Source organism: Cotesia glomerata, linkage group LG6 (genome assembly GCF_020080835.1).
Source record: "Cotesia glomerata isolate CgM1 linkage group LG6, MPM_Cglom_v2.3, whole genome shotgun sequence".
Classification (NCBI taxonomy): Eukaryota; Metazoa; Arthropoda; class Insecta; order Hymenoptera; family Braconidae; genus Cotesia; species Cotesia glomerata.
In genome coordinates, this window is record NC_058163.1 from 9,192,860 (window position 1) to 9,209,995 (window position 17,136).

The 17,136-nt window shown below is 28.9% G+C and overlaps 1 protein-coding gene across 1 annotated transcript; it reads left to right on the forward strand.

The window, feature by feature from the left end:
* The first annotated feature begins 11,361 nt into the window (after positions 1 to 11,361).
* On the forward strand, positions 11,362 to 16,203 carry LOC123268181 (importin-4-like). The gene is made up of 4 exons (XM_044733081.1): positions 11,362 to 11,578; positions 12,420 to 12,506; positions 12,584 to 15,563; positions 15,640 to 16,203. Exons 1-4 carry the CDS (start codon positions 11,525 to 11,527, stop codon positions 15,753 to 15,755), a joined length of 3,237 nt encoding a protein of 1,078 aa, XP_044589016.1. The 5' UTR covers positions 11,362 to 11,524; the 3' UTR covers positions 15,756 to 16,203.
* Positions 16,204 to 17,136: the final 933 nt, after the last annotated feature.

The following is a 17,136-nucleotide window of genomic DNA, read 5'->3' on the forward strand; positions in this document are numbered from 1 at the left end:
TCTTGAAGTAAAAATCGCAAAACTTGTAGAAAGAAAAAATCATAATTGAAAATGGAACATTAATTTTTTTACTTTTTTTTATAATCCGGAGGCACTGTAGTGCCTCCAACCAAGTAAACGTTTCATATTCTTAAAATTATTGGAATCAATTTTACAATGTTAGAGTCTAAAGTTTAATCACAGATAATTATTTCTTCCCATTCATTATAATTTTCAGATCTTTCAAAATAAATTTTGCTAGCTTAGTGAATACTATTAGCTTGATGAATTTGTAAAAATAACTTGATTTCTAGGCGAAAGTAGAGCATTGCCTCCGCGCTTTCGTACTTAAGGTCTTTAAAATTTCATTTTTTTTAGTTTTTCTTCCTATGTGCAACAAGATTCTTTACACATATATAATAACACACTTCTTTATAGAATATAATTTATGAATCTAAATCATAGACTAATCAATTTTGTTTTAATATCTGTTGGATCAATAATCTGTTATAATTCTATCAATTTTACGAATATAAATGTTCAGTTACAAAGACTAGAATTGTTAATTATCAACAGCATCTCCATGTAATACAAGTAATGAAAGTAAAGCTTAGCAAATTTTTTTTCTTTAGATTAATTATTTTTTCGGACGACAATATAATATGACCTATAGCTATTAACTAATAAACACTTCAATAAATTCAGGTCAAAATATACTTTTATTAAATAAATATATTAGGCAAAAAAATTTTCTTTATCACTGACTTATTTATACCTTAAGACTCGTAGAACTTTTCCATAATTAAACTTTTTTTCGGTAAACAATTAAAAAGGGAAATAATTTCAAGCAAAAAGTTTTCCCATCAATCTCAAATAACAAAAATATTATATTTTTTTATAATTATCTACATCATTAGTTCATAAAATTATGATAATTTTAAAGTGAAAAAGTCTATTATGTTGCTTTCAGTTTAAGTTAATCAGAGAATTTTCCAGTTTAATGAAAAAAACATTCAAGATATTTTTACCATTTTTTTCACCAGATACCAATTATCTATTGATATTTTCATAACATGTTAAAAAATTTTGATCGCACAGAAAAAAAAACTTCTTGACTGGAGAACAAAATTCTTAGCTCAAGAAAATTTTCGGGTGCCTGAAGGAAGACCGAACTTGTGTTGGCCGAAGTAAAAATTTTTCTTGAAATTCTATTCTTGGTGGAAGTAATGTTTCTTAATTCAAATTATCATAAATACTTGGTACAATAAATTTTTATATTTGATCAAGGTACTTTAGGGAAGCAGCGCCACCTACTTCAGCTGAGAAAAAAATTTTCTCACCTTGAAAAAATTTTTCTCTTGAATATTTGATACCCATTTTATATTATTTTAGCGTGCAATTATATACATTGAATGGAAAAAAATGATTCAATATTATTTGATCTTCCCATTTGACATGTTAATCAATAAAAATATTAATGAAAATTTACTTCTATCGAGATATTTAATTTTTTGGAGCAAGAGAGAAATTTTCTCAAGCCAAGAAAATTTAATTCTATCAAGAACTAAATTTTTTGGAGCAAGAGGCTGAATTTTCTCAAAACAAGAAGATTTTCTTGACTTAAATAAATTTTCTTGGATCAACATACGTATTTCTTAAAACAAGAGAATTAATTTTGTTGGAATAAGTCAAATTTCTTTTTCGCTCAAGTAAATAATTAGGAAGAAAAATATTTTCTTGGCTCAAGTGAACCTTTTTTTCTGTGCAATAAAATTAAGAATTAGAAAAATTATAAGTTGGCAAAAAAGGACAGTAATAAGAATATTGTTATAACTCCCACCTCAGAGAATAAAAAAAAAAGCTTTTCGCAAGATGGCAGCTTTTGAAGAAGAATTTTTTTTACAGTTTTAAATTTTTAACAAACACATACTTATATTTAGTAAAAAATTTTTTTATTATAAAAGATAAAGGTGATGGTTTATATACACTGATAGAAAAAATAAATTGATTCAAGAGAAAAACTATTACACAAAGAAAATAAGACAAAAATAATTTCTTAGTTCAAAAACTTTTTTGGTTGATTGACAATGAAACTCCTTCAAAATGATTGGTTTACGAGTTTTTCTTTTTATTTTTTTTTCAATGTAGAAAAAGTTTTGTACCGAATTTCAAGTAAATCGGTTTGAAACTTGAGATATCATATCAACCGTTTTGAAAAAAGTAGCTTCCCGAGTCGAAATTTAGAGCCCATTTAGAACCTTCTAAAATCGGATCTATTTCTGACTTAGGGGCTCAAACTAGAGCCTGTTTCCATGTTTAAGTAGGTCCGGTTTTGGTCCCACAAGCGCTACAAATTTCCGTTTTCGGCGCTTTAGGGCTCAAAATCGGACCTGATGAAAATAAAAATTAGATCCGATTTTGAACCCCTGAGTCCTCTTTTATTATTATTTTTTTATTAATTAATTTTTATTTCTCTTAGTTGCCACGACTGACCCATGCCTGGTTACCAGGACTGTGCCTTAGTCAATTTTCAAGTCTGCCTCATGCTATTCCATAAGAAATAATAAAAAAATTAATTTTTTAAGCATCATTTTTTTTTCTATTTGATTTTAAATGTAGAGGCTAACGCAAATTCAGACTGTTTGACTCTTATTTAAACCTAACTTTCGCTAATCATAGAAATAAAGTGAAAATCGCATCCGCCCTATCCGAGATTCGAACCCGAGCCGCGCGCTTGCTAGACCGATACCTAACCCCTACACTATACGACCGATGAGCTGCTACGCATCTCATCATTCTTATAAGCTAAATCTATATAATGATGAAGTGTGACGGTTTAATAATTTATGTTATTTAATATTGTGTTTTGATGAAAATTAACTATTTTTTACACATGGTTATTAATTAAAAACAATGCAAAAGTCAAGTCCTTATATTACTCTAGAATTTGTACACCATTCTGTGGATTTTCAATATTTTATTATAAATTTTAATATTTAAAATTATCAATATTAAAAATTTAACTGTAAATTATCAAATTTAAAATTTTTTAAAGACCATATCAATTTTGACGATATGTAATTGTTTTGGTTGAATAATAAATTTTAAATTTTAGCATTTGCTAACAAATATTCGTTAAACAATAAATTTTTACAATAATTTTAAAAAAATTCATTGTGTTGAATCAAGACGAAAAATTCTTGAATCAAATAAAATTCACTTAAACCAATATAAATTTCTTAGTTGAAGAATTTTTCTCTTCAGATCAAGAAGAAAAATTTTTTTAGTTAATAAATTTAATTTTTTAATTATTGATGGAAATTTTAATTAAATAATTGATAGAAAATCAATTTTTAATAAATGTAATTTTCGTGTCATTTTGAGTTCTCCCAGCTCAAAAATCTGATAGAAGTGTAATAAAACACTATTTTTTGAATTTTTAAACTGCAATAACTTTTGAATGAATGAACTGATTTCTACACGGTTGGCGGCATTCGACCCAGTTTTTGAAGCCTCACAAAGAATCTTTCAGTTTAAATTGATCAAACTAGGAATTTCTAAGTAATTCCGAAAAAATACTTTTTTTGGTTTTCTTTCGACAACAATAACTAACTAACGAATCAACTGATTTTGACCGGGCTGGCTGCGATCAACGTGGTTTTTTGATTAAGAGCTGATAAGTTTTTAGAATCGATCGGTAAATCCGTTTAAAAGTTATTCCAACAGAACCACATTTGAAAAATTTTTTTTTTAATTTTTTTGAGATTTCTCACTTTTCTCAATTTTTTAATTTCGATAGACACAAAAAAAAATTAATACCATAAACTCAGTAAAAGGCCAAAAAAAGTAAGACAAGTTGAAAAACTCATATGATAATATTTTCTGAAGGTGGCCCATTTTGCCCTACATTTTCAATTTTTTATTTTCAATAAACAGAACAAATTAATGTCAAATACTTGGCAAAGGACTAAAAAAAACGTAAAATCAGAGAAAAACATTAAGGATTTCACATTTTTGTCTTAATAGGTCCGTTTTGCCCCCTCCCCCTTCTCTTACTTAATTATTAATTAACTTTAGATTTTCCATTGAATGGCCAAGGCTAAGTTATTCAGTCTTGACCCAAGCCTAGCACACCATTAAATAGCCAGAGCTAGATGACCCAGTCTTGGTTCAAGTCTGGTTCACCAAAAGAACGGCCGAGACTGAGTTGTTCAGTCTTGGCCCCGTCGTTCGACTCTGGGGACTCCTACATAGAAAAAAAGGTTCACTTGAGCCAAGAAAATATTTTTCTTCCTAATTATTTTCTTAAGCGAAAAAGAAAATTATTTTTTAACACTAGAAATTTCACTTATTCCAACAAAATTCAATGTCTTGCTTTAAGAAATACGTATCTTGATCTAAGAAAATTTATTTAAGTCAAGAAAATCTTGTTATTTTAAGAAAATTCGGCCTCTTGCTCCAAAAAATTTAGTTCTTGATAGAAGTAAATTTTCTAGTCTTGAGAAAATTTCTCTCTTACTTCAAAAAATGAAATATAAAGATAGAAGTAATTTTTCATTTACATTTTTATTGATTAACATGTCAAATGGGAAGATCAAATAATATTTCATCATTTTTTTCCATTTAATATGTATAATTGCACGCTAAAATAATATAAAATGGGTATCAAATATTCAAGAGAAAAATTTTCTGAAGGTGAGAAAATTTTTTTCTCAGCTGAAGTAAGTGGCGCTGCTTCCCTAAAGTATCTAAAAATCTTGATCAAATACAAAAACTTATTGTAACAAGTATTTATGATAATTTGAATTAAGAACAAATGACTTCCACCAAGAATAAAATTTCAAGAAAAATTTTTACTTCGGCCAACACAACTTCGGCCTTCCTTCAGGCACCCGAAAATTTTCTTGAGCCAAGAATTTTGTTCTCCAGTCAAGAAATTTTTCTTTCTGTGTACATGGGTTAATTCATATTATTTTACTTTTTTATTTTTAATTTTTAATTTTTTATGTCATGAATAATTTAATTGTAGTTAATAAAAATTTATGAAGAGGCTAATATTGACGGACTTGAGGGTTCAAAATCGGACCTCTCGGTGAATGTTCGGATCTGTGGGTTCAAAATCAGAGCTATGGGACTATAGGGCTCTCAGTCAGATCTATTTCGGACTAAAGGGTTCTATATAGGCTCTAAATTTCGACTCGGATTTAGAATAACGTATTTAACTTTTTAACTTTTTGTATTTATTTTGTAGGTTTGAATAAAAAGATGGTAAAAAAAATTTTTTTTTATCGAACATAAAAAAACGACTAAAATTTACGACCTCTAATTTAGATTATAGAAAAGAAAAAAATTTTTCATTGTACTAATTTTCTTCACTCAAGAAAATTTCTGGGAAAAGAAAAATTCCTTTGGCTAAAGTAAAGTTTTATCAAGCCTATAAAATGTTCTTGTCTCAAATAAATTTCTTTTTGCTCCAAAAAAAACAACTTAGATCAATTAAAAAATTTTGTTGGTCTAAGTAAACTTTTTTTCGGTAGAGTCATGTGAAGCAAATGTGCGCAGTGGGTAACAGTGCGCAATCCCATCTAATTGGGACTCAAATGATTGGGATGGCGCACTCTTACCCACTGCGCCCATTTGCCCTACATGACCCTATGTATAGGTATTCCTTTTTAAAGCGCATCCGAATCTTTGAACCTACCAATTTATTACTTTTTTATGTCAAATGTTTTAATTTACAGATTTTTATCCTTGTTTAATATTCAAACTTACTATTTAATTTATTTCTCTTTAAATAGATAATATTATTAATCAAAATTGTTTGCCTTATCTTAATTGTTATAAGCCATGATAATAAAATGATTATTAAATAATTATATTAATAACTATTACTTCTATAATAACAAACAACTTACTGGAAAATGAAATCGATAATTTTAGTTTAAATGATTTCAAATGAAAGAAAATAAGACAAAACGAATCGAACACATTGCAGTCAAACGTAAAATCAGAGTATTCGCTCTCAGAACAGTGTAACTCTTTTAGATTTACTAGTTTACTAGTACTATAAAAAGAAGATTAAGAAAAATGTATAATATTTTTTTATTTTCTAGCAATATTATAAAATTTCCTATATTTTTTTATTCTAAAAAAATTGTTGATATCCTAAAACAGCGGGTAAAGATAAGATGGACAAATTGCTTAGTATAATCAATGAGTGTATCTCAGGTCATCTTTTCTCGCTATTTGTTTATATAATAAATTAAACGTCTCACAGTACGATCCACAACGGCTGAACGCATGTGGCATGCGTCGGCGTACACGAAGCAGACTCAACACCATCGGTTCTCTTTTGTTTTTTTTCTTTTACATGGAAACTATCGTTGAACTTAACATAAAACGTTCCTTTTGTCTCTATAAAATCATGTTTGTTTATACGTATAAAGTTTTATTAAATATTGAAAAAACAAGAATTAAAAAAAAAAGTTGTGAATAAATTGCATTATTGCAAGTAAAATTTTAATTTTTGCGCCCTAAATATTTTTCTCGCATTTTTTTTAGCTTCTTCATGCTCAATCAAATATAAAATCGACCTAGCTGAATCATATATACGTCAGAGTATGGGTATTATGATATACAAGCGAAGCCACTCAGCATCATTGATGATAGCTATGTACATTATATTTATAACGTTTTTTTATTACTTGTATTAATTTTCAACACCAAAACTTCGAACAACAAAAAATAAATAAGAAAACAGAAACAACTGTGTGTGTGTGTGTGTGTGTGTGTGTGTGTGTGTGTGTGTGTGTGTGTGTGTGTGTGTGTGTGTGTGTGTGTGTGTGTGTGTGTGTGTGTGTGTGTGTATGTGTGTGTGAACGCCACTTATACTTTTTAACGAATAAACTGAAGGAGATATTATTATAGCAGCATTCGAATAAGCTCCACTTACAACTTAAATTTGCTAAAATTTTGATATATGAACTATGTTAGTGAGAAATCTCAAAAATAAAATTTATAAAATATAGATTTTTTGCAACTATCTAACTTTAATTTATCGAAAAACTGGGCCCATTACTTAGTTTACTAAATGTATACAAATTAAATCGAAATCTTTAATATTAGACATTAAATTAGTTGTCAAAAATCTGATAATTGTTGAAAATTAATTTCCTTTAATTCAATCAAAAACAGAATGAATAAAGAAAAATTAGTTTTGATTTGTAATAAATTTTTCGGGAATCATAAATAATTGAAAAATTAATATTTTGTATTTGCTAAATTGTTTTATGTCTTTAAAAAAAAAGTATATATAGCTGTTTGAAAATTATTTCATTGTGAAAATTAAAAGCAAAGATAGCGAAATTGTAAAATTTTAGAGATTATCAACTGACTGACTTCAAGATATTCTGATTTTTGTATATTTTTATCAATTGATATTCTGAAAATCGTTGAAGAATAGAACATTCAAAATGAATCAAAAATTTTTTCACTAAACCCTCTTTCAAAATAATCATTGAATTTCTATCAAGTCGATTTTTGAAATTTACTAACTTATCCAGCTCAAATAGCTGCGTTGAATATCGTGAACTACTGCAAAATAAGTAAACTAATTTAAAGGATATTGACGTAATAGCAACTTTAAGTAATGGTTTTTTTGTAACTTCCCGCTATGAAAATTAATGATTTTCATGTAATCGGGAAGTTATTTTTTTTTCTATTTTTTCATTCACTTACAAGTAAAAATTATTGTCGAATAACGGTGAATGTCTCGTTCCAGAACACAGTATCTGGCATTTATCAATTTCTCGAAATTAGTCTTGTAGAAAAAACTTTAGACTCTAAATTAATAAAAAATTTGATTTACACAAGAAAGATAAATAAATACCAAAATTTATTGTTAGAAAAAAATATCAGATTGTTGATTTACAATATCAATAAAAAAATGCAAAAATACCGAAACTAAAAATTTTGCCATTACTTATAGTGTTTTGAAATAGAACGACCGTACGTTCACTATGAAACGATAAAAGAAGATTAAGAAATATGATAGATTCTTTTATCAGAAAGCTTTGATCTACCCGATATGTTTTATAAACAACGAATGATAAACTTTTTAAAATTAATTATTTCTCAGTTTTAAATTGATTTTTCGTAAAAAAAAAAAACAAATTGAGATACTATTGCAAAACAGTAAATAGTGATAAATTATATTTGTATTTTTTCATGCTTTTTGGCTTAAAATTGAAATGTAATTGCAGTGAAATTTGATGTCAAGCTAAAACTACTCTTAACGTCGATATGCTCGATCTATTATTAAATGTATTATAATTAAAGGGTTTCGAGATCATTCTTATCATCAGATGTAAAAGATGATTTTCTTACTGTATCAAAATAAAGAAAACAAAGAAACCGCCCTGATAGCCACCTTAGCTATAACTTACTGTCAATCTACGTCCGCAATTTGAAGCAAACTTGACGGAAAGAGTTGGCAAAGCGAGCGATTACCTATTAGTTACCTATAACTTACTCTGCAAATAGACGTCAAAACTTACTGTACAAGTATTTCCGTCAAATTGTAGTAAAGTTGAAAGGAAATTTAACTACAAGTTTGATTGTTAACTTGTATTCAAGTTGCGGCCGTAGATTTCCGTCAATTTGCTTACAACTGTTGTTGAGTGAAGAATTACCGCCAACTTGATGTATAAATTAACCGCAACTGCTGGAAGTCAACACTTACTGAGAAAGCGCTGGCTATCAGGCCCTGATCAGGGAAACAATTCGCATCTAAAATAGCGGCTTTTATAAAAGCCATATATGGCTTTTATAATTCATTCTACGTCGAATTTCATTAGATTCTTATGTAAGATTACTATAGTGATTCATCTGTATATTGAATATTTATTTCAATTTAATCTAAATATGTACATTTACATACCTGAAAAAAAATTCAAATCTTGCCGCTCTTATAAATAAAATGCAATTTATTTTTCCACTGGGGAATGTCTTGCTAAATTTCAACACATGACATCAATAATTGATGTCAAGCTAACGTCAAGTCAATCTGAATGGGCACGCAAAATGGAAACATATATGTTTCTGTATACAGGAATTAAAAATTATCAAATTAAAAAGTATATAAGCCAATCCCATGGCTAAGCGGTACAACGCTTGTCATGCTTGCTTGGGACTGGTGAGGCGTGGGTTCGAATCCCGGTGTGAGCTGAAATTTAATTTTCAGTGAACATCGGTGCCCGTAACTTACGCCGGGCTTGTACAGGTTTGGGTTTTTCGATGGTTTCCCCAAGCCCTGTGCTACCGGTGGGGCACAGTTGCATGCGTGCAGTTTCCCCAAAGTCGGCCCATCGCCGCGTTACTCTCCAGGCTGAAAAAGTAGGTAATACCGCCAAACTTATTCTGCCAAACTTAATGTACCGATCAGCCTGGAGTCCCCCTCCGGTCTCGGTCGGACCCCCATCGAGACAGAAGTCTGAAAAGCGGGGTTATAAAAAAAAAAAAAAAAAAAAAAAAAATTAAAAAGTATAAATAGTGCAATTTTGTTGTGATTTTATTCGCAAAAATTATTTAATAAAAAAAATAGAAGATAATAAAATTTTTTTATTCCAATTTTCTACAAATCCACTACTGAATGGTGGCTCCACTAGTAACACAAAATTCCACACACTCAGCACCCGGTTTACAGAGTTACCAGATGCGGCGACTTATCGCCATTTAGGCTACTTTTAACAAGGCTCGGCGACTAAAATGTTATTGAAGGCGACTTTTGAAATTTAACAACAGAACGACAATTTTTTTTATTATTTTTATAAAAATTAATAAAGACTACGAAGAATTTTATTAAAGTTTTTATGTTTCATGAATACTACTTGAAATTTAGTCATGTTTATGTGAATTTAAATATTTGTGGAATAATTTTAATAACTTTTGTGATGATTTTCAATTACAATACGTATAATTGTACACTTTTAGAGTGAGAAAGATTACCTGAGTGATTTAATCACAATATTACGATGAAAATATATGTTAATTTATCTAAACTAATTTTATATTTCATGAATATTACTACGTAAAATTTAGTCAATGTTTATGTTAATTTAAATATTTGAGCAATAATTCTACTAAGCTCGGTGACGATTTTCAGTTGCAATACATTTGATAGCGCAGTTTAGAATAAGAAAGATAATTATTCAATGCCGATGACTGATTACCTTAGTGATTTAATCACCACATTACTATTGAAAGTATTTATAATATTAGAGTTCCGTTATTTACCAATTTGGTTTTTGACTTTGCAGTGCTCATTAGATTTTTAGTTCGTGATCTAATAAAAAATATCAAACCCATATAAGCCCATATAAGCCCTTAATATTGATATTAAACCGTGCCACAAAGACGATACATTTCCTATTTAAATAATTTTGGGTTTTGGCACGTTTTACAATTAATTTTTTTGTTTCTATGCCAATTCCATGTATGGCAATGGCAAACAAGTATTATTGTAGAAAATTGGACGTTCTATACATAGAAACAAAAAAAATTAATCGTAAAACGTGCCAAAACCCCATGTTATTTAAATGAGAAATGTATCGTCTTTGTGGCACCGTTCAATATCAATATTAACGGCTTATATGGGTCTGATATTTTTTAAGGTAGTTGTTGCGTGATAGGCATTTCAACAGAAAATTATGAAATATTTTTTATTGAAAGATAAATATATTAATAATTCACTACCAAAATTTCAGATCAATTGACCGCACCGTTTTTGAGTAATTAATTTTCGAAATTGTATCTTTTACACGTAGAGGTATAGAGAGATGGTAAAGTTAGTATGAAATCTTCCGTACCACTCGAGTGGGCCAAAGATTTCATATTAACTTCATCATCTCTCTATACCGCTACATTTAAAAGATGCAATTTCAAAAATTAATTACTCAAAAACGGTGCGGTCAATTGATCTGAAATTTTGGTAGTGAATTATTAATATATTTATCTTTCAATAAAAAAAATTTCATAATTTTCTGTTGAAATGCCTATCACGCTACAACTACCTTAATAGGTCACGAACTAAAAATCTAATGGGCACTGCAAAGTCAAAAACCAAATTGGTAAATAACGGACACCCTAATATAACATATATGTTAATTTATCTAAACTAATTTTATGATGAAAATTTCACTTCATAAAATTTACTTGAATTTTGTATTCTAACTTTAGTTTTGTTAAATGATAATAATTTTATAATTTTCAATAAACCAGATTTGAAAAAAAAAATTGTTATTTAATTTTTATAATTTGAATTGATCGCGGCGACTTTGGGCGACTTTAGCGCCACAGATCGGCTACGCGCTGAAAAGAAAGTCTGGGTACCCTGCCGGTTTAATTCACAAAGATAAACATTCATAACCTTTATAAAGTAAAAACAAAAATTCTTGAGAACCAACATCGATAACTAATCTGTGAAAAATTAATTCATTTGTTATTTTAAAACTGATATAACTTGCTTTGTACAAAAAAATCTAAAAACATGGAGGAGATTTTGGCAAAATTATTATTAGCTGACAATGAGGCAATTCATCAAGTATGTAGAATATTGTATATTTTTTTGAAGTAATAATTAAGTTTCAACACGTGTTTAACTAACTTGATATAGATGCTAACATATAAAAATGCAGAAAAAAAAATCTGATATTGATATTATCAGACAGCTGAAAAATTCTATAATTTTTCTTAACGAATAAATTTTCATATAAAAACTCTAAAAGTGAAAATTGAAAAAAAATTATCATTGTGATTTTTGAATGATACTGAAATCATCAGACGACTAATAATCTTCGATTTTTTTCATTAATTAAATTAACTAAAAAACAATTTTTAAAAATTACACTCATGTTTTTTCAAATTTTCTATAATTGATATTTTTCCTTTAATTTTTTTTTAAATAATTTTTTCAATGAAAAAAGTCATAAAAATTATCTCAAATGTCTGCAAATTTTATTTTTATATTTTTTGATGATACTGAGAATAATAGACATCTGAAAATCTTGGAATTTTTTTATTAAATCAATCCTTATAAGAGATTTCAGAAAAAAACATGAACTTGAAAATTTGAAAACTACAAATGTAAATTTTCAAAAATTTTTTTTTAATATTCATTTATTTTTTATGTAAAACCTAAAAATTTTCAAATGTGTGTTGATTTCAATATAATTTTTTAAAAATACTTTCTTGATTTGTTTTGTCAAATAAAAAAAATGATTTTGCATCTGCAAATTTCAAAATTGTAAAAATATTTTCGCTTTGTTTGATTTTTTTTTTTTTTTTCTTTCATTATTTGATTACTACTTACAAATAACAATTTAATATAATTATCTATGAATTCAAATACTTACAATAGTTTTACATATCGTTGTTTTTGATAGGGTACAGCTGAACTTCGAGAAGCTCTGAAAAATCCTGAAAGTACATTGGTGTTATGCCAAATAATTATTTCGTCAGCTAACCCAGCAGTAAGAAACAAATAAATTTTTGTATGAATCATAATTTAATTTTTATTTCTTAATTCTAATACTATTAATTGTTGCAGATAAGACATTATGGTGCCTTACTGTTAAGAAAACGGTATACCAAGACAAAATATTGGTCCAAATTACCAATAAATATAAAAAACGAAGTAAAATCCATTTTACTCCAAGGCTTGGTTAATGAAGCAGACAAAAATACCAAAACAGGAATTGCTCAACTGATCGGTACGATTGTCAAACATGAGCTACCAAACAATGGATGGCCGGAGCTGTTCCAATTTATCCAGCAACTTGTATCTAGTGCTAATATAATCGAAAAAGAGTTGGGAGTATTTACTCTAGCACAAATGACTGAAATTGCTCCGGAAACTTATACAGCGCATTTAGATTCACTAGCTGGTCTTCTAGTTCAAACATACAGCACCTTACAAGATTTAGGTCATCCTATTGCATATTATATCATCAAAATAATGCTGTATCTAGCATCGTTGGTGGAAGGGAATCAAGCGATGGTCAATGCATACAATCAGATGATACCATTGGCAATGGGTACCATTCAAACGTTGTCTACAAAAGAACCCGATAAGGCCCAAGAGGCGATGGAATTATTTGATGATTTATGTGAACAAGCTGTAACTCTCATATCTCCTCACGCAAAAATCTTTATTCACATGTGTCTGACGATCGGAGAAAACAAATCGCTGGATGATATGCTGAGAGTACGTGCATTAGGATCGCTAGCTATTATTATAAGAGCTAAACCACGATCCATTATTAAGCATAAATTAATGGAGCCAATTGTCGATACCGTTTTTCGAGTAATGTGTTCACCAGAGGATGAAGAGGATGATGATGAAGATTCCAATGATGATAATCCAACATACACTCCGGTAACTCGTGCAAGAGAAACTTTGGTTGTAATGGCAATACACTTAAAGTCTGAAAAATTAGTTCCACTTTTACTTCGGCACGTAGAACCGAGTGTACAAAGCGATAATGTATGGGTAAAAAAAGCTGCATTTTTAACTGCGGCATCATTAGCTAAAGGTTGCTCTGAGTACATAAGATCTAAATACCTTGAATATTTTCTCAAATGTATCTATCAAGGAATCAAGCATAGTTCTCATATTGTGATGAGTGCTGCACTTTATGCTTTGGGTAAATTTTCCGAGTATCTCCAGCCGGAAATCAGTCAATATTCTCAAGAACTTTTGCCTGTACTTTTTGATTATCTCAGTCAAATGTGCGTACACATAAAACAAGAAAAATCTCAACCACCAGCAGTCGATTGTATGTTTTATGCACTTGAAACTTTTTGTGAAAATCTTAATGATGGAATCTTGCCGTACCTTCCAATTTTAATGGAACGTTTGTTTGAAACATTAAGTATAAATGCTCCAAATCATATTAAAGAATTGGCTCTAAGTGCTATTGGAGCTGCAGCAAACGCTGCTCAAGAACATATGGTTCCATATTTTCCGAAAATCATCACAATTCTTGATCCTTATTTCACAATGGTGCCAGATGACAACACCATGAGCTTACAAGTGCAATCAATTGATACATTGGCTATTCTTATACGAACAATTGGAGAGGAAAATTTTGCGCCGTTAGTTGGAAAATCTTTAGATTTAGGCATGAAACTAATCACTGAAAATAATGATCCTGATATTAGAAAAGCTGTGTATGGATTATTTGGTTCTTTAGCGACTATAACAAAAAAAAATTTAGCACCAGCGCTTCCACAAATTTTAGAGTTTATCTTTAATAGCATTCAAAGTTCTGAAGGAGTTGTGGCTCATCTTAAAGAATTTGAAGACGCAGCTTATCCAATTTACGAAGATCTGAGTGATTCTGAAAATGATGATGAAGAAGATATCGAACATACTGACAATGAAGATGATGGTAATGATGATGACGATATAGCCGCTTACACACTTGGTGACTCTTACATTGAAGAAAAAGAAGAAGCTATTTTAGCATTACGTGATATAGCTCATTACACTGAAGAAGCTTTTTTACCTTATTTAGAAAAAGCATTCGAAGAAGTATTCAAGCTTGTAAATTACCCTCAAGATGATATTAAAAAAGTATCTATTGATGCTTTAGCTCAGTTTTGTATAAATTTTTCAAAAATTTATTCAAATGAAGGTAAACAAGCATTATTAAAAGCATTATCTGTTTTCATTCCTAAACTTTCAGAGCTTATTCGTCTGGATGTTGAAGCGGCAGTCGTAATAAGTGGGCTCGAGGCTCTTGCCGAACTTTTAAAAGAAATAAAAATTGATGTACTAGTTGGCGAAGGTCACAAAGAGGCTATAATGAATTGTGTGACAGATGTTTTTACTGGTAAAATTGAGTGTCAGGATCAAGAGGATGCAGAAGAAGACGATGAAGCTGAACAGGACGAATTTTTAGTAGAATGCGCTGGTGATGTACTTTCTAATTTCGGAAAAATTATTTCAGCTGAAGAGTTCGCTCACTACTTTCAAACTGTTTTGCCGTTCCTCAAAGAGAGAACAAAACATGATAAATCTGATCCTCAAAGATCTTTCGCTGTCGGTACAATATCTGAATGTTTAGCTGCCCTTCGACATATGACAGCAAGTTTTGTACCTCAACTTTGGCCATTCTTTAAAAAGCGCATTCAGGATCCAAGTCCAGAAGTGAGAAATAATGCATACTATGGTATAGGAGAACTTGTTCTTTGGGGCAAAGAAGCTTTTCAATGTCATTATAACGAAATTATACTATTAGTTGCTAATGCGCTTCAAACTGAAGAACATCCTGGTCCTAGAGACAATATGGTTGGAATTATTGCTCGACTTATCATTACGAATTATTCATTAATCAATATTGAAGTCGTTTTTCCTGGTTTTGTACAACAATTACCCTTAAAAAAAGATTATGAAGAATATTTGTCTGTATTTAAAAGTATATTAACTCTTTATAGAGATAAACATGAAGTTCTTAAACCTCATATCCATACTCTTCTAATAATTTCGATTAATGTGCTGTATGAGAAGAAAGCTCCTAATGAAGGTAAATTTATTAAATTTTATGCTTGTAATGTAAATAATCATTTTATTGAAACTGACTATTATTTATTATTTTTCAGAAACTAAACAAGTTATTTTAGAGTTTATAAAATCTGTCCAACAAGATTTTTCAAATGAGTGGAATGCTGTATTTTCTGAACTGCCACCAGACATGAGACAAATTCTTTCATGTTAAAATAAATGTTAATTTTTAATGATGTAATATAATTTTCAATACCAATACTTACAAAGTTAAAAAAAAGTATATAATACTTTGTTTATTAGACACTAATTAACACTGGGGTAAGTTACGAAAAATTTAATTTTTCTTTTTTATTATTAAAGTTTATTTTGAAATAGAAATTGTCATAGTAATAAAAGTGTAAAGGCGTTTTTCACACCGGGATATCATTTTATCCATGAAAAAAATATTATCGTCAGTACATCTATAAATTAAAAATATATAGATATATTTTAGCATTGAGTAAAATTTTATCCTGGATTGAAAAATTTGCCGTAAAATTATTCATGCTTAAATACGTAGAAGTTTGCATAGGAACTAATCATCATTTATATATCAAATTAAAAAAAAATTGATGTGTATGTTATTTTTAATGAATAAAGTTTTCCATTTTTACACTTAATTTTTTGTCATTACGATGAATTTCATTAGTTACAATAATATAAAATTATAAATAATATAAGTGCATTTATATCATTCAATATTATCAATTTTATCATTTTCAAGCATCAGTTAATCGCATATATATATTAAAATAAAAAAAATAACTATTTAACAATTGGATCAAGTATATTATTTTCTTAGTATGTAAACAAGAAAAATGATCTGACCACGTGATATTTTTTTTCACTTTTAATCATAACAAAAAAGTTCATAACTAAAAAAAATGTGATAAGAGATTCCGCAGGATAGCACTTATGATTTCCGTAATACATCGGCTATTTATGATATCAAGTGGTATTGTGATATCATAAGCATTATCAAAAGTATTACAGATAGGTCTAAATGGTCAGTCGATTTTCGTCAGACAAGAAGACTTGCATGTCTGCATTTTAGTTTGACAGTTTCGTTTTAATCTCAACAATAAATTGTGTACGACGGGACTGTAAAAGTATCGAAGTTAAAGTGTTTAACTGTGACAATAATTTATTGAAAATTATATGAATAAGTAGTTAAATTTTAAAATTATTTAAAATTTTTTAATAAAAAATTGTAGTAATTTTTGACTCATTAAACAATGAAATATTTTATCAAAGCGTGAATATTTAATTGTTACCAACATTTTGTCACTAATTGAAATAAATATTTGCATCTATTAATCCTTCAGAGATTTTTTAAAGCTGAAATAAAGCTAACAGATGGATTAATGTTTGTACGATTAATAATTAAGAGATTTTATTTTCACTCTAAAAACTTCTCACAGAATGCAACCGATACTGTGGCCATATGAGAGAAAGTTAAACATGAACGTGATGCCGAAACACATTATTATTGCGTTCACCTATCAATCGTCCTTCGCTTGTGCCACTGACTAATACTTATTCTCGATTTTATC